Source organism: Gouania willdenowi, chromosome 4, assembly GCF_900634775.1.
Source record: "Gouania willdenowi chromosome 4, fGouWil2.1, whole genome shotgun sequence".
Classification (NCBI taxonomy): Eukaryota; Metazoa; Chordata; class Actinopteri; order Blenniiformes; family Gobiesocidae; genus Gouania; species Gouania willdenowi.
In genome coordinates, this window is record NC_041047.1 from 28,925,272 (window position 1) to 28,949,094 (window position 23,823).

The following is a 23,823-nucleotide window of genomic DNA, read 5'->3' on the forward strand; positions in this document are numbered from 1 at the left end:
CATACTCAGCTAGGTGACCGGGGGCCTGTGTAGCCGCGTAGGGTTCTTGCGCGTCTCTGATGCCCCCATGGAGTGGGGCTCACCTGAGACAGCAGGAGCCAGTCCATCTCCCTCATGGGCAGCCTGTGGAGCCTGGAGTTGGTATGATGCACGTCTGTACACAGCTGGTACCCTGTTTCTATCAGCAAACACCTGTTTACTTGTTGGACAATCTCCAGCTTTACGTCCTTTACCACTGCTATGCTTTGAAACTCGTTTAACTTTTTGGTCAGGGGAACACTTTGCATAGTTATTCATCCCCGTCTTTTGTTCGCTTGCGCTTCTCTGGTTCACGGCCACCACGCAGCTCAGGGTTCTTGGATTGCCACTCAGAAAAGCTGGATCAAGAGAAAGGAATTAAACATAGAAATGAGATTCTTAGAAAAAAAATGGACCCAGAAGTATTTCATGTTATATAGCCCATTAGCCAAAGTATTAGGTGAATAAAAGGATCTGATTTAAGGAGGAAAGCGCAAGGTTACCTTTTAGGAACCCAGTCATGTTGTGTGGAGTCTAACAGAGTTCCCACGTAGCTTCTATTTCGCCATTTGATATCTACCATCAGAATACCTGTCATCACATAGGAAATAAATACATCATTGAGCACATGTTGTTTCAACCAACACATAATGTTACACATCCAATTAAACACAAGGATTTACCAAAATATGAACACTTTCCAACAATGTCAATAAACCGAGTATTTACAGTGGAGATCCAAATTTTTTTATACCTTTTACTTTTTTTAGAGCTTTTTTTTTATTTATTGATCTATGAGACATAAACTATTTCTGGTATATAACCTCCCAAGCAGATTTAAGATATAGTCATTTAAAAATGTTCTGTGTTGATTATTTTAAAACCTCAGTCTTTTTTCAAATTTATTGATAATGAGAAAACTATATAGTGTGGAGGTCCAGTGGCTTTTTGAAGTTGAAACGCAGAAAGGACGAGTGACTAAGATAAAATAGGCTTAGATAAGTATCTACGAAGCCTCCACGGTGTCTGCCATGTTGTAAACAATGCAGGCTCTGAGCTGCTACGGGAAGCAGGAGGATCAAATGTCATCTCACTGCTGAGCTCTTTTTAATCTTTGATTTGATTTTGTGAATCTTTGAATTTTATATCGCCATTTTTTTTTTTTGTTTTTTTTATTGCAGAATTTCATCACATTCCCATCAGCCTTACATCCCTAGTAACTAATTACTTTTGAAGAAACTACCACAATAATGAACACACACACACACACACACACACAGATCACAGATGAAGGCGTTAATAATGGACAGTTTAGTGTGTAAACGTCCATACTATTGCTTACCTCCCTCTGTCTCACAGCACACTACTCCTTTCAGGTTCACTCTGGTCCTTGGCTGGCAGGGCCCTAAGAAGGAAGAGTTCCCATCCAGTGGCCCTGAGGGGCCTCCATCCAGCTGCTTCTGACTGGAGGTGAGTTGTGCTGAGGGGCAGGAGGAGGGGAAAGCTGAGGTTCCAGGTTCTCCATGGTGACCAGGAGGAGAAGGAGCTGGGACCTTGAAGTCCACCTAGAGGAGAAGAAGATGGATCAGAAACAGACTAGTGTACACATATTAGATTCACTAAATAAAACAACATCTTTAAAATTATCTGTATAAAACAAGTGTATGTTATTGGCTGGTCTGACAGCTGCCAAAAGAATGATAGTTTGTCGTTGGGAACCACCACATACACTGTCAGTGAGGGAATGGCTTCTCGGTTACAGGGATATTGCCCACTGGGAGCTTTCCACAACTTGTTTGAACAGTGCCAAAACACCCAACATCAACTGCTGGTCAAAGTTACGAGTGAAATTTACCAATATGTTGTAAATGTCATCTTGTCTATTTTCTGCCTTTAATTTGTCAAGTATTATGTTATGAATATTATATTTACAATGTTACTTACTTCACCTGTATATTTTGATGATATATATACATATGTATACATTTTCCATACTATCTCTGGGGATATCGTCATGATGGAAGAGGTAGATGTGAAACGCCTTGTTTTGTAATTATTTTTAGTTTACAAATTTATTTGAGAATTTTCGCAAATATGAGGGTCAAAGGACTCATGGACCGTGTGTGTGTGTGTGTGTGTGTGTGTGTGTGTGTGTGTGTGTGTTGCTAAATCATTTATTTATTGTTAATTCTCTTTCTTCATAGTGGTCTTAAGCCTTGGCTGCATTCTGTGGGGATGCATAGGAGAGTGTGGGGAGGGATGGGATGATATGTACAGAAACAATGGCTACTCAATGTGACCGACCACATGCTCTTACCCAGTATGTAAAGAACTGCTAACTGTTCCTGTACCCATTGTATCAACTATGGAAAAAAATGAAAAATGTATTACAAAAAATACATTAAATTCACACGATTCGGTGAACAAGTCTTTGTAATATTGAGCTTTTAATGGATATTTCAGAGCAGCAAACAAAGCCCAGCAGACGTTGTGCAAACCTGAAACAATCAGCACAGAATGGGTGTAAGAAAAAAATGATTTGGCAATAGATTGCGATATTTCACTGAAAGATCATTGTATTGATCCAAAAAATGTTTAAATCATTTTTTTAATCATGTTTTTAACAACAACAAAAAAAACATTTAATTGTGCTAACATTAGCATAGCACGTAAACGCCCGATTACTAGGTGTCAGTGAACGAACCATCAGACCTTGTTAAACTACCTCACTCCTCAATGCATTTTCGCTGGAAGTTGATTGCACTTTATTTTCATAAAACATAGTGGGCACTTTGACAGATGTATGTGGTTACTTTTATTTAAATTATTTAAGATCTTAACAGAATCAGAATCTGATTTAGAAGCAAAGGTTAAGCATTTTTTTGAAAATTATAACTTAATAGTTTGATTAACATAGAACTCGTTTTTGTTACTGATACATGAATTACAGTTAGTTACCATTTAGTTGTTTTCACAAGTTTGAACAAAAAAAATGAAATAAATAGTGTTTCATACCATTTTGTTGTTGTAAAGGTGAATATTGTATTTACAGATATTGTGATATATAATGGATGGTTTAGTATTGGAATATATTGTATCATGACATGCACATCGTAAATTTTAGCGTCAGCATAATGGCAATGCACACCCCTAATTTTTACAATATTTAGCTTTTTTTTATTTCATATTAAATAAATAATTATGCTTCTGAAATGAAATGTTTTTTTTGCTGAAAAATTTTTTTTCGATAGATTCATCAATTTTAGAGGTTTCCAAGGATCTCATTCAAAGTGGACTTTTTCCTTTTTACTGTGAAGGTCATCATTTTAACCCTAAGCCACACCTGCTCACCCTGCTTCACTGGAAACATTCAGGATTTAGCGTTTCTTGTAAGACACAGTAAATGATGTATTTAAACTTATTTAGCAGTCAACAAGGAACAAAGTCGAACAAATTCACAGAGGTAACATGATGAGTATTCCAAAATCTATTTACTGCTGAAATGCTGAGAGCTTTTCAGTCATTTACAACTCATTTAGAGTGATATTATGAATTCTACACGTTAAATAGGCCAAAATATTTCTGAAAAGTCCACTTACTTTTTTACTTCCACTCATTTGAAAGCTTCTTTCTTTTTGCAACAACTTCTGTTCTGATATTTTCTTTAAATCAATCCTGTGCTCGCTATACATCCACTGCCGTTAAACAATTCTTTGTAATATCTCTCCAGTACTACTGTGTCAGAATTCACCTAGCCACAGAGAACATCAAAGGAAGAAATGACAGGGCAGAACATCAAAGGAAGTGCGGAATTTGAAAGAAATGTTCTAAATGTTCTTTTTTTGGAGTGATATAAGAGCTACATTGCTTTGCGCTAGCAAAACTTTGCGTGGAGAACAATTAAAGACTCAGACTTTCAAATTCTCAAAACGTATTTCACAGTTTTAGGATGATGAATTTGTTGTATGACTGCTATATGTCCAATTATGATGGTGATTAAATTAATTATTATACACTTAAAAGCAAATTGTTATTGCTATGTTATCTAAACATTCAAAACGTTGTTTTATATTTGGCAGGCATGTGTAATTTGTGTTCATACTTTATGCATTCTCTTATCATAAAAATAGTGTTGTCACCCTGATTAAATGAGATTTACAAAAACAAGGGTTTCAGGAAAGTGTTTATAATTCAAGCACATGTGCATTAAAATTACTCAAGAAATAATTTACCATATGCAGAATTACATATATAGTCACTTTGTATAGTGTTTTTAAGTAAAACAACAGTTTTTGTTACATGTACCTCAGTACTAAAAGTAGACCTAAATGATATTGTTCATTACTGTATATCATAAATCTAATGTAGAGGATATATCAGTAAAATATATAATGTACATTTTGTTACAGTTGTGCAAAAGCATACTGTAATTAACCTGTTATGTATACAATGCATTTACAATTGGCTTTTGAACCACTAAAACGTACCTTGTTGAACACTAACAGTAAATGTTACAAACATCCAGTGGTGGGCCATCAGGGCCAGCAAGGCCTTCTCTGACAGAGCCCATAATGTGCTGGTACCTGGCGCACCTGTGACTTCAGTGAAGGGACTGAATTGTTTCACTTTAATCTATATCAAACGTTCAAGGAGTAGGCTACACCATTTCACCACTGTCGGAAAAGAATGAATGAAACTGCTTTACGGGTGCGACAATGTGCTGTTTAGTGGACTTTTGTAGACTAATTGCCTTTTATTTTTAAGTTGTGAACATATCCAAGTGATCATATAACTTTTACTTTACTACTCTTATTTGTTAATACGAATGTATTGATTTTAAATGCTCCTGAAATAAAGTAGTTGTACTCGACTATGTTTGTTTCTGTATAAATGTATGGTTTCGTCATAATTATGGTATTAAGAGGTGGATTCATTCAGTGTAGGACATCACTGAAGGCCTAGGTGTGAAATGCACGGCACGCCACTGCAAACATCCTTGATCACATTCTGTTCCTAACAAGTATCAAACCAGTATTGTTGAAGTTATAAGCAACAGCCGCTCAACATCACCCTCATCATTAAAGTTGGAGCAAGTTGCATTTCATAGTTTCAGGCTTATTAATTTGTTGTATTGCTGCCATATGTTCAATTTATGGTATTTATTTTTTCCAAAATGAAAGTTTTTTTTTTTTTCCAATTAAAATACCAGTAAGCTAATTAATTAAATACATTGAACAAGTGATAATTCTGAACAAGATGTTGTTTTGTGTGCTTACTATTATTATTAATAATAATATTAATAATAATTTTTACTTTTTGTTATTATTATGATTTATTCCTCATCAAGATAGGTAAAGTTCAGAGACAGATTTCACTGTAGGGCTACATTCAGGGGTGGAGCAAAGGGGGTGCTGGGAGGGCGGCACGCCCCCGGCCCGGGCCCCAGAGCGGCCCTGATAGGAGGTAGAACTTAACGGAGCCAAGCCTCTACCAAGGTTCAGGGGAGCTGGCGAAGGCGGGCCCTCCCGTGACTTGTGCCCAGAATATGGGCAGTCACCCATCATGCAGATTTATACTGGGGTTATATAGACCCATTTTGTGTGACGTATGCATACTAAATAAGGTGCATATGTGTAAGTAGTTATAAACATCTAGATACTTAATACTTTTCGGTTTTCTTTTGTTTAAACACTGGGTTTTTCTATCAGATAAGTATAAATATCTGGCCAGTGAACATCGGATAAGGAGCGCACATCGGACCACTTGTTTTCAGGAATGCTGCATGGGTCCCTCAATTGTTCACCTGTATTTAAAGTGAGTGTCCTTAAATAAGTGGCCACGTCCTCAGGTGATAAGCTTTCTACATACTACTATACTACTATTTACGAGCTTTAACTGCGGTTCCTTCATTGCCATTTTTCAGTTTTTCAAGCATCACATATGTATACAACAAGGTTTCTGTACAGAGTATGTGCACGCACGTCAGTCACGTGTCCTGGTCATTCTCCAAGTTAAAACCTATTAAAAACCACTGGAGGAGCACAGTGGGACAGGAGAGACTGAGTGGACTTGCCATGATGTCCATACAGAATGACAGAGCAAAGGAAATGAACATACAAAGCATCGTGGACTAGTTCACAGAGTGCAAGGCTCATCATATGCCCTTCAAATAGTGGTGAGTAGGTCTATATTACTTCATATTGAAATAGTGTTTTTGAACATGTGGGCCGCTGTGCCAGTTTTACTCAACTTAGCTAATGATACAGGCTCTGAGTAGAAATGGTTAAAGTGGGTGTTAAAATAAAGCGGTCGCTATCCGTGGTGCTGAACTGCTTTGAATTTGTGTTAGTGGCCATCCTAATGTTTTTGTTGTTCTCTTGTTATACTTCATGTCTGTTCGATGGACTTCAAAATGACATAGTCACACTTCGTGGTGTCAAAGCGTGTAAGCCCCGCTGTTGCAGGCATATGTATGTAATAAAATGATGTTATTATGAGCTTTATTATTTAAGTTTAAAGGGCCCGGTCATTTGCCCCGCCCCCAGCCTGGATTTGTTCTGCTACTGGCAACATTGTATATAACATTACAGTATTGTGTTGTAAAGTGAGCAGGAGTAGGGGGTACATGGCTTCAGGTTAAATATCTGAAGGGGTACGGGATTGTGAAAAGTTTTGGGAACCACATTTAATTGTCAAATATTGTAATAAGCAGAATATTCCATTAAAGCTCTACATTTACGCGCTGAATCAAACATGTTTCAAATAGCAGAGAGTAGATTTCCTTTCTAAATCCTTAAACATACTCACTCTCTACGAGCTTTATCCACTTCCTGTTTTGAAGGCAGAATGCTTCCATCAAAGACCAGGATGGGTTTGACTCTAAAGTTTAGCAGCACGTCTACAAACTTTATGCAGTACCACACATACCTGGGATGGAGAAAGATGAACAATAATCACCAAGTCATTCCTGATCTTCTGCTAAATTAATGCTGCTTACTGGTCAGTTTCTTCTCCTTTAGCCAGTTTCTCAGTACATGAGAATTCTCCTGTATGCAGCCAACAGTAGGTGTCCACAGCTACCGTTTGGCTTTTGTATTTCTTCATATTAACGGGCTCTTCATTAACTGAAGCAGTCAAGAGATTCCCATCTTCAGCTGATTTTTAGAACTGGATAAAGTAACCTGGGAAAGAACAACAAACTAGCTGAGATATCGTACAGAAGGAGAACATCTGCATTAGTATCAGAATCAGAATTACTATATTAATCCAATTGGGAAATTGCTTTTGTTACAGCCACAGAAAAAAAATCACAAATTAAATAATAAAAACATTAACAAAGACAAAAGAAAGAAGAAACAAAAAATAAGTGTATAATTAAGTAAAAGACTGTTTAAAATAAGGATCAGAAACACACACATTACAGTAGTAGAAAATAAAGTAGGATAGATAATACTACAAATAATAATAATAATTATACAAATATATAGTAATATGATTCAGATATTTAAAGAAATAATACAAATATGATTTAGATATGTACAACAATCAAAGCTGACAGGACATTGATGAATTGTAATGTTTGATCTCCACAGGCAGGAATGATTTCCTGTGACGTTCTGTGGAGCACCGTGGTTGGATCAGCCTGGTGCTGAAGGTGCTCCTGTGACTGACCAGCACATCATGGAGTGGATGGGACTTATTGACCAAGATGGATTTCACTTTGAACAGGCTCCTTCTCTCCGTCACCACTTTCAGAGAGCCAAGTTTAATCCTTACAATGTCAATGGATGAGTCTGTTGGCATCTGCGACCCTCAGTCTGCTCCCCCAGCAAACAACAGCGTAGAGGATCGCACTTTGTACTCCTCTACAATGTCCACACTGACCCCCTGGATGGAGACAGGGCTGACTGGCCTCTTGGTTCTCCTCAGGTCGACAATCAGCTCCTTAGTCTTTGTCACATTGAGCTGTAGATGGTTCCACTCACTCCATGTGACAAAGCTGTCCACAGCAGCCCTGTACTCCACCTCGTCCCCCTCCCTGATACATCATACCACTGCAAAGTCGTCCGAGAACTTCTAGAGATGAGAGGTGTCAGTGCAGTAGCTGAAGTCCGTGGTGTAGGTGATGAAGAGGAAGGGAGAGAGTACAGTCCCTTGAGGGGCCCAGGTGTTGCTGACCACTTTGTCAGACACACAGTGTCGCAGGAGTACAAACTGTGGTCTGACAGTTAAGTAGTTCACAATCCAGGACACAATGGAGGAGTCAACCTGCATCTCTGTCAGATTCTCACCCAGTTGAGCCGGACGGATGGTGTTAAAAGCACTGGAAAATTCAAAGAACATGACTCTCACAGTGCTCGCCGGCTTGTACAGGTGAGAGTAGACACGGTTGAGCAGGAAGGAGATGGCGTCCTCAACTCCAACATTGGGCTGGTAGGCAAACTGTAGTGGGTCCAGGTATGGTCTGATAGATGGTTGAAGCTGCACCAGGATAAGTCTCTCCAGGGTCTTCATGATGTGGGAGGTCAACGCAACTGGTCTTGTAATCCTTAGAGTCGCTGGGACGTGACGTCTTTGAAGTGAAGTGAAGTTGAGAGAGTGCTGAAGTTTAATGGTGGACTGTGTGCTCGTTTTAGGGTGTGTGGTGGCAAAAATAATAAATCATGTTTACTCGTATATCTTACTCATTGAATGTATGCTTACTCATAAGATGTAACTTTCTATCCTCTCTTTGTCTTTCCCTTGGGAAGGTCAGATGCTCTCACATGCTTCTCCCCCCACTAATACAAGATAGCCAGCTACTATCCCAAGGCTACTGCAACACACACACACACCATACACACACACACATACACATACACACACACTACACACACACACGCACACACCTAAGCATGTGATTATCATATGCTATACCGGTGGCGCCGAACTTATGGGAGCATTCTGACACCCTTCCTTTCTTTTTTCCTCCTTGGGTGGGGTTTGGCAGAAACTTTTCAGTCAGTCCTGTGTTACGGTGAAATTTACGGTTACCTCGTCTTTGACTTGAAAACACACTCTGTGGTGATTAATGATGAAGACCAGACAGGAGAGATGATTAAGTAATAAAAAAATGATTTAATCTAAACTAAATAAAAAGGTACAAAGCGGGATAGACAAAGAAGTGGTCTCCTCTGGCCAGAGGAGAGACGCGAAGAAGAAGGGACCAAAAGTTCCTTTCACACACATTTATACCCCACTCTCCCACCTCCCCACTTCCACAGACAACAAAGAAGAGACCGGGGGGGAAGGTCAGTCTGCCGGAGGTGACACCTCCGATGTCGGGGTGGGTTTGGACGTGCTCTGGCCTTGGAGATTAAACTGAGGCCAACTGACATTCATTTAGAGAAGCTGTATTGTGGGAGTATGGGTCCACTGACTTTGCAAGAAGAGGAAAAGACATCAGACAGGAGTGGAAAGTTACAAATTGGGGTAATAAGTTGAATGAGATCAAAAAGCAAATATATGAGTATACATAATTAATCAATTTTGCCATCACAATCCCAGGACGAAACAGAGGGGGATAGACCCACATTGGGTGGCCGCCCAAAAAGGATTTCAAAGGGTGAAAGTTTAGATTTCGGATGGACCTGTTGTCTCATCTGAAGGAGGACAAGCGGTAAAGCTTTGATCTAGTTCATCCCTCCATGCACTTGTTTAACCTGTTTTTCAGAGTACCGTTAGCTCTTTCTATGGCCCCAGCAGACTCAGGGTGATAGCTGCAGTGTTTTCTAAGATCCATGTCTAATCTTAGCCCTAACTCTGTTATCACCTGGCTGACAAAATGTGGCCGTTATCAGAAGAATTTTTGTATGGAATGCCCCACCTAGGAATAATGTCTGTTAGCAGTGCTTTGGCTACTGCCGTCGCTGTCTGGTGTTTGGTTGGAAAGGCCTCAATCCATTTAGAGAACATGTCTATGATGACCAAACAGTGCTTCTTTCCCTCACATGGTGTTAGCTCAACAAAATCCATCTGCAGGTGATGAAAAGGCATGGATAGCTGAGGATGGGCTGTCTGGCTAGTCAATGGTTTCTTTCTGCCTGGGTTGTTTTTAGCACAGATCATGCATTTCTGACAAAACTCGGCTGCAAAGGAAGAAAATCCCTTTGTGAACCACACTGTCTGAACAGCAGATACCATACCACCCTTTGACACATGGGCTTGACTGTGTGTCAATTTAGCATAAGCAGGGAAAAGAGCAGTCGGTAGGCAAGGTTTTGAATCGGGGCCATACCAAACCCCACTCACCTGGTGACAGTCTGAGGCCTGCCATTTGCGGCGGTCGGCTGGTGTGACAAAGGCGGAGAGTTCGGACAGAGAAGGACATACAAGTCAGATGGAAAGTGTGGAGCGTGACTACATGTCTTCTCAAGATGAATGCATACAATTGGGAGACATGGAGATGTGAGAAAGCCAAATGAGTTTAACCAAATAAATAAATGTTATTTATTTAAATTGTTTGTTTTATTTCTCTTTGCTATCTCTTGTTTATGAAGGAGAAATCTTATTCTATCCTTTATTTATTCTGAATAATGTTAACACTCTACACATAATAACATAATCTAATTATTTTATAGAGCTGAATTTGTCAGTTCATTTATTTCTAAATTGGTGGCAAAAGTGTCTCCTATTCTGTGTCTGAACCAGAGTTAAGGAAGATTATTGGCCCTTTTAAGGTTAGACAGAATTAAAGTTAAGTTGAGTCGAACAATCATATTGTCCTTTGCTCTCTGCATTTATCCCATTCGTAGGAGTGACGAGCCATAGCACGGTTTTGAGAGCTTCCTTAAATGCTCGGAAGTTACTTAACTTTAAACTATCTCATTTATATCTATCAATTATTAAGAATTTCGGGAGGACCCTCTTTAAATCTCAGGCGACCCAGATTGGGCCACCAACCAAATGTTGAGAACTGTTATTTTACTCTTAATGTCTAAACCCAGTGAAAGTGTTTTATGGTCTTGCACGCTAAGTGCTGGTGGGGGAAGAAAATGGTTGGAGGGTTTTGAGGTATATCATTTTCTTATGATAAAATATAAATCAAAAATCAGAGGGACGTTGGCCCTCTCCCTTCCCTTTTTCACATAAGAATACATTTGGATTCTTAAAACCATATTATAAATATCATTGGAAAATCACTTATCTGATCATTTTGGATGTCTCCGTTTTCCTCTCTCTTGTGTCTGCCTGCTTTTGTGGCCTCCAGCCTCCTCGACCTCCTCCTCCTCAGCCATAAAGGTCAAAGCCAGGGTCAACTGTACGCTCCTTTTGGAAATTTGAAGATCTGTCCCCATTTTCGCAGTTGGATTGGAAGTCTCTGTAGTCTCTGGAATAGATATTATGTTAGAACATCCACAATATGTCATATTGTCACGTGTCTATTTCAATCTATTTCCCCTTTGCTTCCCAGTTATAGTTATGGACAATACTTCCCTTTAATTCTCATCCTTCATCATAAGAAGCAGTGACCAGGCATGACAGCTGTAGGAGGCAGGATCGGAGTCGAAAAGGTGGTGGCATTTTCTGTTCGGAAACACTCAGAAACAGAAAGAGAGGAAAACATTAAGACTTAAATGAATAATTTAAAATATCCCTTTTCTTTAGTTGGATTTGATTCGTCTCCTTTGAGTATACAGCCAGCGACCTGTATATTGGAAAAAAACAACACAATAACAACAACTAAGACGAAGACTTAGACAAGTGCACACAACAACAACATAAACATGGACACTGAACATGAACAGTAAGGTCAGTCAAGGTCAAAGCCAGTCATTCCACTGAAAGTGGCATTATATATTAAAAATGTCATTTGGTGTTTTTAAACACCCAGAAAAATAACCTTTAAAACCTGGTAAACTTTTTAGAAGGCCCAAGGCCTAAAACCATAATTCTATTAACAAGCAGCAGTGAGATCTGAACACCCCACTACATAATTGGCAAAAACGGGGAGAGGATCTAGTGCATCAAAACCCAGGAGGAAAGGAAGGTGAAACAGAGGAAAATGTGTAGTCAAACAGCCATTCATCGGTCAATCACTCAATGACACGTCCACGGCACATTCGCACTAACAACGCGGTTCTCTCAGGCATACGTAACGTGTCATCATTCAGTCATTCATGCACCGCACACGATCATGCCTCAATTTTCACGTCCATGCATTCACAAGGTTTCGCTGCATAGTGTTAAAGTAGAATATAGGCCTCATCTAACCCACCAGTGGCGATAGCCAGTCCACCTCCTCTCTCGGGGTCAATGAGCTCTTATTGCCCCCCATGCTTGGCAACCTTATAGCGTTAATTAATTGCTTTTCACTGGTATCATCTGATTAATAAGAGGTACGCTCCTTTTTATTTTCGTCTTGGCGGAGTCTACACTTAGATTATTGCCCATGGTAGTACTGACAGTCTGCTATCTGCTGATCGGTCAGGAATGGCACGGCCGCGCACTAATAAACTCACAACTCTCTCAACAGCTGCTAACTCCAGAAATTTAAGATAAATATCTGAATCAGCCGGAGAACCTCTCAACGTACGCTCTTAAAAATAAAGAACTGGGAGAAATCCCCTCCACCGCTGGTATCTCCAGAGATTTAAGAAAACCTCTGAATCAGCGGGAGGCTCTCAACGTACGCTCTTAAAAATAAAGAACTGGGAGAACATATAAACACAACATATAAACACACTTATGCAGGACTTGTCAGGACTTTTGGGCACCCCTAATATTATTCAACATTGAACGGAGCACGCAACCTCTAATAACCCTCACTCTAAGAGGACGTAGAAATTTGTTCAGAACGGTATTCGGTTACCAAGCATGTATCAAATCAGGTGGACCACTATCCCTCAAAGAGCGCTTCCCCTAGCAAGGTTTATCCTTTTTCTGCACATTAAACCACGACTTCTTGTTTGAAAAGTAATAGCCTATGTACTCATAGCAACTAATGGGACAGTTTTCTCAGGAAAAATTTGGTACCCCCCCTGCTGTCGAGTGGCTTCGGGCCGGCAAGACAGTCCGACGCGGTATGGAGGAGGCGCGCAAAATGAAAAAGATGAATGTTGAACTAGGCTGTCTGTCGCAAGCAGCTTCAAAAGGGTAAGGTACAGATTGTTTACGAGGGTATCGGTCAAAAATGTCAAAATGTAAACTTGGTTGAGGCTGCAGTCCTCAATCTCTGTCTCAATTTTCCTGAAATTGAGTAAAAACAAAAGAGTAAAAGAAGAATCGTTCAGAAATAACAAAGGAGAAAAAACGTGTGAGCTCAAAAAAAATCATGGTCAATAAAAGAATAAAAAATAAAAACTTCAGCTCCAAAAGCTGAGGAAACAGAGGGCTCTTTCTTCAACGGATGTAACCATATCTTGCATTGTGGGGGTCCTCCCCTCAACGGGAAAATAAAAGGAAAGAAAAGCAAACAAAAACAAAACCATTAGTAACACTATTTTCCTCCCTTTTGTTTGTCTTTCCCATAAAGGCAAAAGCAGTGTAAATAAATGTGGGTTCTGTGTGAAGTTATGGTGGTCCTGTGTTTCAGCTCATAGTTACATACATACTTCTAAGTGTATCTCAAAGCGTGTCAGAGAATAAATGAAAACAAAATAATCTAGCGTACAGTCAGAAAATAGAGGGGTTAGTATTGTCCTATCAAAGGAGAAGCTTGTTGGCTATTTGCTAGTTGTTCCTCCCCCATGCCAAAGTTCAACTACCACCAAAGGCTGTGGTGGACTTCATGCGAACTTGGTATCCTCATAGCTTTGTGAAACAGTGTCTTTTTTGGTGAAGATGTTCCAGCAGACATGTGATCAGTCTGCAGTTGCTGCCCATCATTCAGGCAGTAATCGTGGTGTTCAACCCTCAACTCATTGGTGGGGGAGTGTCCAACCAACTCCGACGCCCACAGGTTCTCAGTCTTTGATGATGGGGCAGGATGTGTTAATCCCAGCATTGGCATGCGGCCCATTCCATAGATGATGAAGAGTTTACTTGGGACTGAGCGAGTTATTTCGTTGCAGCATTGCTTTGCTGAATAGGAGAGTTGAGTCCTTTGATAGTCGATTTCCTTATGAAGCTTGGTCCTTTGTATGATGTTGACATTTCATTAGCATAAGAGTTGAAGGTGATTTCATTCATTAAGAGCTTTCACTGAAGATGTCGTTTCTTCAGGGACAACCGCAAAGCCAACAGAAACTAACAATAAAATAATTTTTAAAAAAAAATTATAATGATGATAACAGTAATATTAAAATTAAATTAAATTAAATACTGTATTCATCTGTGTGTTTGTTTGAGTGTTGCAATGGCTTTGCACTATTCTGCAGGCAGAGGGAAAGGTGAGAAGCCACAACATATGTATTAATAGCCGACCGTATTACAAGTATGTAGTGTCTTAATCATGTGACCTTTCACTAAACTGGCCAACGAGGGGCGCTACGCCTGGATAGAGTCAATGTGTGTATGTGTAAATCATCTCTGTGTGTGTGTGTGTGTGTGCCTCTCTCTCTCTGTATGTGTGTGTGTGTGTGTGTGTGTGTGTGTCCCTTTCTCTGTGTGTGTGTGTGTGTGGGTGTGCCTCCCCGTGGCGCCTGTAGGGGACAACACACGTCCACACGTTCAGCTGAGAAAAAAGTCAAAACGCAAAGAAAACACAGCAGCCGACTCGTCCAAAGTGAAAGCATTAAAGCCAAACAACCAAAGGGAGAAATCTGATTCCATTTGTAGCGGGTTTTGAAGACTCGCTGCTAGTATTAAGGTTGGTGTAATGGCAATTTTCCAGATTTTGTTCCACTGTTCCAATGATTGCCATTATCACACAGGTAGGAGTGAAGTCTTACGCAGATGCAATCAATGATGTTCCAGCCGTTATTGTAGTTGAGTTGGGTTTATTTGTAATGTTTGATAAGTCAAACGGAGAACAATACACACCTTTCCAGCTGTTTGTCTGAGTGCTGAGTTTCACCATGAGAGCCTGTCTGCTGAGAACTGTATGTGCTCCCCCTACCTGTTACACCCCTTCCTGTCACCTATGCCCTTATATACACACACCCCAGTGCCCTTTGGTGTCCCTAGTGGAAACTTATATATAAGACATATCCACAACTAAATATCATGCCAACAATAAACACAAAATGGCTCCTACAGTTGGGCTAATACTAATACTTTGAGACTGAAAAATGCATAGGCTAGTTGATCACAGAAGACTAAATCCAATTACAGGAGCTGGTGGTCAGTGACAACACGGAAACAAGAGTTTAGCTTTGGTGCAGGTACCATGTATTAAATAATGGTTTACATAAAGTATTTACAGAACAGTAATGAGAAAAAAAATAGAAAAACACAATATTTACAAACTGCAGTTCAACCGGTAACCAGTAGTCACGTGTACTGTATGATTCTTATCGAGCAGGATGACCACGGAACACACAGCAAATGTCACACACACACCAAGAACCTAAAAGAATAATCCATATGATTTGGTTCCATCAACGTCCAACGCAACAACCCACTAGGGTTTTGTAAGAGTTCATAGTGGCAAGTCCATTGGTTATTGATGGGGAAAGGGGAATGTGTATGTGAGCATGAAGCGTCGGTCGATTGAGAAGTGTGTGGGGACAGGCTGCGGACAAACTTCCTACCAGACCAGCAGGATGGCTGTTCAGTGTATGCTGCTTCGAAGGTAGGCTCCCAGCCTTAGTTCAGCTCACCATCAATCGTCTCCAAGACAGAGAGAACCTGGCCTGTAATATCATAACAGGACCAATAAACAATAGGGCTATGTCCAGATCCATGTGTACACAAAATAATAATGTATTCAATTAAATGTATACACTGCAAAATAAACAAGAGATTAAAAAACAGTCAAAAGTGCAATAATAAACCTGCATTGAACTTTGTGCATTAGCTGCACAAAGTTAATATATAAATATTAAATGTGCATGTAAACACAGTTAGTCTGAGAGGACCATTTGTTCACACAACAATAACAATCGTTACAACATTAAGAGATGCATCAACCATTTTATTTGAACAGCCAATGCTAATGCTAGTGTTCGGCGCCGCTAGCTTAGCATGTAGCCCATTCATTCATTCATTCATTCATTCTTACTCACCAGTTCCTCAACGCGACGCAACACGATGGCGGCGACGGATTCCCCGCAGCACAGTAGGTTGTTCTAAAAGTTATAGTGACAAGCTTAACTTAAAATGCATAGATCGAGCACACGAGTGAATAGTTTTAAAAACACGAACCTGTCCGCAGCTGTCGATCGGCTTCCCCACATCTCGGAATGCGGAAGACGCCACAGCCAGGTTAAACGCTAATGCTTCCATGCAGTTGGCTAAGCACGGTCACGTGACTCGCCTACGTGAGGTCGAAGGGCACGCACCACGCACGGGTAATTTAAAGGGGCAGAACTAGTATATATTTAGTAGCAGATTTTAACCTGGGTTACACATTCACACATTTAAACAAAATAAAAATAAAGATGCTGGTTTCATGATCTGAGTTCACATCATACCAAGATTGTATATGCGCATGCATATATTATTTATTTATTGGATTCTTCATCATATTTAATATCTCACTGATATCTTCATCTGTCTGTTTGATCCCCATTATTAGTGTTTTACTCCCTGTAGTCTTCACTACAGTTTATTGGATTAGGTTAGGTTTGGGGTTTTAATCCATTTTGGTTTCAGTACAGAGGTGAACTCGGTATACGGCATCGGGGTGTTTCGGAAACTTTGGTTGCCTGTCTATTCTATGGTCAGGACCTCACAGGCTGTCCGTGGAGGTGCCTGAACAAAATCAAAGTAAATAATGACCAGCCGTCCTAGATGCCTGAACAAAAATAACCGGAGCCCAAAGAAAAATATAGGGAAATTATAGCATTAAAAAGCAAAGAACTTCAATCATCATTACAGTCTTTTCACTGCGTCAAAGCACAGAATAGCTGAAGGGGGAGAGAACCTCCAGAATGATGAAAATCAATACAATACTCGACTGGTTACCTGTCTATCAACACAGAGCGAATATATACATATACTGTATATAAAGGTAGCTTTACCTTAGTAGTCCGAATTGGTGTTTGAGGATCAGCCGATGGTTCGTGATCCAGTCTCTGTCGAGAGGCAGACCACCGCGGGGCAGACTCGGAGTCCCATACCATTAAAAGCTGGCTTTAGGGTTTTAAGCGCGTCCGCTTTCCAGGTACCGGCCCACTGTAGAAGCCCCTCAGAGCAGAAGATGGATCCTGTTACAGTGACGCCAATTGTTACGGTGAAATTTACGGTTACCTCGTCTTTGACTTGAAAACACACTCTGTGGTGATAAATGATGAAGACCAGACAGGAGAGATGATGAAGTAATAAAAAAATGATTTAATCTAAACTAAATAAAAAGGTACAAAGCGGGATAGACAAAGAAGTGGTCTCCTCTGACCAGAGGAGAGACGCGAAGAAGAAGGGACCAAAAGTTCCTTTCACACATATTTATACCCCACTGTCCCACCTCCCCACTTCCACAGACAACAAAGAAGAGACCAGGGGGGGAAGGTCAGTCTGCCGGAGGTGACACCTCCGATGTCGGGGTGGGTTTGGACGTGCTCTGGCCTTGGAGATTAAACTGAGGCCAACTGAAATTCCTTTAGAGAAGCTGTATCGTGGGAGTATGGGTCCACTGACTTTGCAGGAAGAGGAAAAGACATCAGACAGGAATGGAAAGTTACAAACTGGGGTATTAAGTTGAATGAGATCAAAAAGCAAATATATGAGTATACATAATTAATCAATTTTGCCACCACACCTGTAACTCCATTCCGGCCGGGAAGGACCCCTTTTATCGTCCTGCTTTGTACCTTTTTTATTTAGTTTAGAATAAATCATTTTTTATTACTTCATCACCGTTTAGGTCTGGTGCTCATCATTCTTCAACACAGAGCATTCACCACTAGTTAAAGATGAGGTAACCGTAAATTGAGGCATCAGGCAGGGCTGTGTCTGTCCGGCTTGCTTTACATACTCTCCTTGGAACTCCTCCTTCACAATCTACGCTACAACTTACAAGGCTTAATTTTACCTGGCGATGATATTGTGGTTTTTATTAAAAAACAGATTGATGCAGACTTTTTAACCAACACTATAAAAAAAGTTTAGCGAAGCATCGACAGCGAGGGTGAATTGGAATAAAGCAAAGCCCTCGTGACTTGTGAGTGGTGTGAGGGCCTCCCAGTTCTTCCCCAAGGCTTAGTGTGGAAAACGGATGGTTTTAAGTAAGGGGTATCCCTCAGAAAGGAACACATAGTGAAAAAGAACGGGAGGGTGTCACAGAAAAAGTAGAGGGGAAACTTCCCAAGTGGAAATGGCTGCTCCCTCAAATGTCTTTTAAAGGTAGAGTACTGCTTTTTAACAATCTTGTAGCATCCCAACTGTGGCACCATTTAACCGTTTTAGACCCCCCGTCAGGATTGCTTGCCCAATTACAGAAAAAAATGGTGGATTTTTTTTGGGATGGTCTACACTGGGTGCAACAAGTGGTGCTATTTTTAACCAGAGAGGAGGGGGGACAGGGCCTTATCCACCTGGCCAGCTAGACAGCCACTTTCAGACTACAGTTTTTACAGAAATATCTTACAGGTCCGACTGATCTTGTGTGGAGAGATGTGCAGATTTCCTGAGGCTGGATGCTGCTCTGTTTTTATTTGATTCTAAACTTTTAAAATTAAGTGGGCTGACTTTATTAGGGTGTTTTTAAATCGTGGGCCCTTTTCTGCTGTAAAAGGTGTCCAAAGTCTGACTCTCTGGCGCTATTGCATCCAATGCTTTTATTGGTTCTTATCCTGCCGTTCTTAATACTTGTCCTTTTTGTTGCCTTCGAGAGACTGTACTCCCTGTTTTTACAGAGTGTGACATTCTCACAAGCTTCTTCTCTCTTTTAACATTGGTTTTTGGTTTCTTTGATGTGGTTTTTACTGAGAGGGTTTTTATCATGGAAGCTGCCTACAAAAAAAAAAAACAAAAATAAGTGGCAGCTCCTCAACTACCTTTCAGGTGAGGGAAAAGTGGCAGTTTAGATAAGCAGGAAAAACCGAGTAGAGAACAGAAAAGGGCAAGAAGCTGAGGCAGTGTGGTTGATCAACATAAGGGCAAGACTCTGGCTAGATTTTAGATTTTTTAAACACATTGGAGACTTGGACGCTTTGAAACAGTGCTCGTGTTTTAATAATATTGTTTGTAGTTGAATGGATTAAGAGTTGATTTTTAAGTCTTTATGTGTTAAACTTAAAGTGTTTTGTAAAATCTAATCTCTCTCTCTCTTTCTCTCTCTCACTCTCTTCATTCGCTCCACACACACACACACACACACACACACACAAAAAGACGTTTTTTGGAGTGATTATGTGTGTTTCTGTATCTTTCTCTTGTCTTTTTGTGCATTTTTTGTAAAATTTAACTTATAGTGTTGCTTTTGGAGTGTGATTCTATAGTCATTTTGTGTATTTTTGTATAAATATATTTAGTTTTGTGTATTTTGACTAAACTGTGAACGGTCAAACAAACATGAATATAAACATTTTGAAAAGACCAAATTACTCCAAAATAACGGATGCACACACTTGGGGTAATTGGAAGCCGTTGACAAAGTTTTAGGTCGAACAGACACACACACACAGACCTTTCTTGCTTTTATTATAAGATGTTCAACAGCATTTTCCCACCCTCGCCGAATATGTGCACTTTCCCGCGGTGGCAATTTTGTCAGGGGGTCAGTTCATTGTCACAACACCAGCATCACATAGCCCCCTCCGGCGACCCCATCAATCCACATACTCAGCTAGGTGACCGGGGGCCTGTGTAGCCGCGTAGGGTTCTTGCGCGTCTCTGATGCCCCCATGGAGTGGGGCTCACCTGAGACAGCAGGAGCCAGTCCATCTCCCTCATGGGCAGCCTGTGGAGCCTGGAGTTGGTATGATGCACGTCTGTACACAGCTGGTACCCTGTTTCTATCAGCAAACACCTGTTTACTTGTTGGACAATCTCCAGCTTTACGTCCTTTACCACTGCTATGCTTTGAAACTCGTTTAACTTTTTGGTCAGGGGAACACTTTGCATAGTTATTCATCCCCGTCTGTTGTTCGCTTGCGCTTCTCTGGTTCACGGCCACCACGAAGCTCAGGGTTCTTGGATTGCCACTCAGAAAAGCTGGATCAAGAGAAAGGAATTAAACATAGAAATGAGATTCTTAGAAAAAAAATGGACCCAGAAGTATTTCATGTTATATAGCCCATTAGCCAAAGTATTAGGTGAATAAAAGGATCTGATTTAAGGAGGAAAGCGCAAGGTTACCTTTTAGGAACCCAGTCATGTTGTGTGGAGTCTAACAGAGTTCCCACGTAGCTTCTATTTCGCCATTTGATATCTACCATCAGAATACCTGTCATCACATAGGAAATAAATACATCATTGAGCACATGTTGTTTCAACCAACACATAATGTTACACATCCAATTAAACACAAGGTTTTACCAAAATATGAAAACTTTCCAACAATGTCAATAAACCGAGTATTTACAGTGGAGATCCAAATTTTTTTATACCTTATACTTTTTTTAGAGCTTTTTTTTTATTTATTGATCTATGAGACATAAACTATTTCTGGTATATAACCTCCCAAGCAGATTTAAGATATAGTCATTTAAAAATGTTCTGTGTTGATTATTTTAAAACCTCAGTCTTTTTTCAAATTTATTGATAATGAGAAAACTATATAGTGTGGAGGTCTAGTGGCTTTTTGAAGTTGAGACGCAGAAAGGACGAGTGACTAAGATAAAATAGGCTTAGATAAGTATCTACGAAGCCTCCACGGTGTCTGCCATGTTGTAAACAATGCAGGCTCTGAGCTGCTACGGGAAGCAGGAGGATCAAATGTCATCTCACTGCTGAGCTCTTTTTAATCTTTGATTTGATTTTGTGAATCTTTGAATTTTATATCGCCATTTTTTTTTTTTGTTTTTTTTATTGCAGAATTTCATCACATTCCCATTAGCCTTACATTCCTAGTAACTAATTACTTTTGGAGAAACTACCCCAATAATAAACACACACACACACACAGGTCACAGATGAAGGCGTTAATAAAGTTTAGTGTGTAAACGTCCATACTATTGCTTACCTCCCTCTGTCTCACAGCACACTACTCCTTTCAGGTTCACTCTGGTCCTTGGCTGGCAGGGCCCTAAGAAGGAAGAGTTCCCATCCAGTGGCCCTGAGGGGCCTCCATCCAGCTGCTTCTGACTGGAGGTGAGTTGTGCTGAGGGGCAGGAGGAGGGGAAAGCTGAGGTTCCAGGTTCTCCATGGTGACCAGGAGGAGAAGGAGCTGGGACCTTGAAGTCCACCTGGAGGAGAAGAAGATGGATCAGAAACAGACTAGTGTACACATATTAGATTCACTAAATAAAACAACATCTTTAAAATTATCTGTATAAAACAAGTGTATGTTATTGGCTGGTCTGACAGCTGCCAAAAGAATGATAGTTTGTCGTTGGGAACCACCACATACATTGTCACTGAGGGAATGGCTTCTCGGTTACAGGGATATTGCCCACTTGGAGCTTTCCACAACTTGTTTGAACAGTGCCAAAACACCCAACATCAACTGCTGGTCAAAGTTACGAGTGAAATTTACCAATATGTTGTAAATGTCATCTTGTCTATTTTCTGCCTTTATTTTGTCAAGTATTATGTTATGAATATTATATTTACAATGTTACTTACTTCACCTGTATATTTTGATGATATATATACATATGTATACATTTTCCATACTATCTCTGGGGATATCGTCATGATGGAGGAGGTAGATGTGAAGCGCATCGTTTTATAATTATTTTTAGTTTACAAATTTATTTGACAATTTTCGCAAATATGAGGGTCAAAGGACTCATGGACCGTGTGTGTGTGTGTGTGTGTGTGTGTGTGTGTGTGTGTGTGTGTGTGTGTGTGTGTGTGTGTGTGTGTGTGTTGCTATATCATTTATTTATTGTTAATTCTCTTTCTTCATAGTGGTCTTAAGCCTTGGCTGCATTCTGTGGGGATGCATAGGAGAGTGTGGGGAGGGATGGGATGATATGTACAGAAACAATGGCTACTCAATGTGACCGACCACATGCTCTTACCCAGTATGTAAAGAACTGCTAACTGTTCCTGTACCCATTGTATAAACTATGGAAAAAACAAATGAAAAATGTATTACAAAAAATATATTAAATTCACACGAGTCGGTGAACAAGTCTTTGTAATATTGAGCTTTTAATGGATATTTCAAAGCAGCAAACAAAGCCCAGCAGACGTTGTGCAAACCTGAAACAATCAGCATAGAATGGGTGGAAGAAAAAAATGATTTGGCAATAGATTGTGATATTTCACTGAAAGATCATTGTATTGATTCAAAAAATGTCCAAATCTATTTTTTTAATCATGTTTTTTAACAACAACAAAAAAAACATTTAATTGTGCTAACATTAGCATAGCACGTAAACGCCCGATTACTAGGTGTCAGTGAGCGAACCATCAGACCTTGTTAAACTACCTCACTCCTCAATGCATTTTCTCTGGAAGTTGATTGCACTTTATTTTCATAAAACATACTGGGCACTTTGACAGATGTATGTGGTTACTTTTAATTAAATTATTTAAGATCTTAACAGAATCAGAATCTGATTTAGAAGCAAAGGTTAAGCATTTTTTTGAAAATTATAACTTAAAGTTTGATTAACATAGAACTCGTTTTTGTTATTGATACATGAATTACAGTTAGTTACACGCACATGACACGCACATCGTAAATTGTAACGTCAGCATAATGGCAATGCACACCCCTAATTTTTACAATATTTAGCTTTTTTTTTATTTCATATTAAATAAATAATTATGCTTCTGAAATGAAATTTTTTATTCGCTGAAAAAAAAAAATCTCGATAGATTCATCAATTTTAGAGGTTTCCAAGGATCTCATTCAAAGTGGACTTTTTCCTTTTTACTGTGAAGGTCATCATTTTAACCCTAAGCCACACCTGCTCACCCTGCTTCACTGGAAACATTCAGGATTTAGCGTTTCTTGTAAGACACAGTAAATGATGTATTTAAACTTATTTAGCAGTCAACAAGGAACAAAGTCGAACAAATTCACAGAGGTAACATGATGAGTATTCCAAAATCTATTTATTGCTGAAATGCTGAGAGCTTTTCAGTCATTTACAACTCATTTAGAGTGATATTATGAATTCTAGACTTTAAATAAGCCAAAATATTTCTGAAAAGTCCACTTACTTTTTTACTTCCACTCATTTGAAAGCTTCTTTCTTTTTGCAACAACTTCTGTTCTGATATTCTCTTTAAATCAATCCTGTGCTCGCTATACATCCACTGCCGTTAAACAATTCTTTGTAATATCTCTCCAGTACTACTGTGTCAGAATTCACCTAGCCACAGAGAACATCAAAGGAAGAAATGACAGCGCAGAACATCAAAGGAATGTTCTAAATGTTCTTTTTTGGAGTGATATTAGAGCTACATTGCTTTGCGCTAGCAAAACTTTGCGTGGAGAACAATTAAAGACTCAGACTTTCAAATTCTCAAAACGTATTTCACAGTTTTAGGATGATGAATTTGTTGTATGACTGCTATATGTCCAATTATGATGGTGATTAAATTAATTATTATACACTTAAAAGCAAATTGTTATTGCTATGTTATCTAAACATTCAAAACGTT

General features: G+C 39.7%; 2 protein-coding genes across 2 annotated transcripts; both read right to left on the reverse strand.

Annotated features, from left to right (window-relative positions):
* Window positions 1-289: 289 nt before the first annotated feature.
* LOC114462193 (zinc finger protein 608-like) lies at window positions 290-3,738 on the reverse strand. The gene is made up of 4 exons (XM_028444890.1): window positions 3,618-3,738; window positions 1,361-1,583; window positions 522-609; window positions 290-377 (listed from the first exon to the last, which is right to left on the reverse strand). Exons 1-4 carry the CDS (start codon window positions 3,708-3,710, stop codon window positions 290-292), a joined length of 492 nt encoding a protein of 163 aa, XP_028300691.1. The 5' UTR covers window positions 3,711-3,738.
* A 16,427-nt stretch (window positions 3,739-20,165) lies between these two features.
* Window positions 20,166-23,481, reverse strand: LOC114462194 (zinc finger protein 608-like). The gene is made up of 4 exons (XM_028444891.1): window positions 23,380-23,481; window positions 21,224-21,446; window positions 20,398-20,485; window positions 20,166-20,253 (listed from the first exon to the last, which is right to left on the reverse strand). The coding sequence occupies exons 1-4, from the start codon at window positions 23,470-23,472 to the stop codon at window positions 20,166-20,168; spliced, it is 492 nt and encodes a 163-aa protein (XP_028300692.1). The 5' UTR covers window positions 23,473-23,481.
* Window positions 23,482-23,823: the final 342 nt, after the last annotated feature.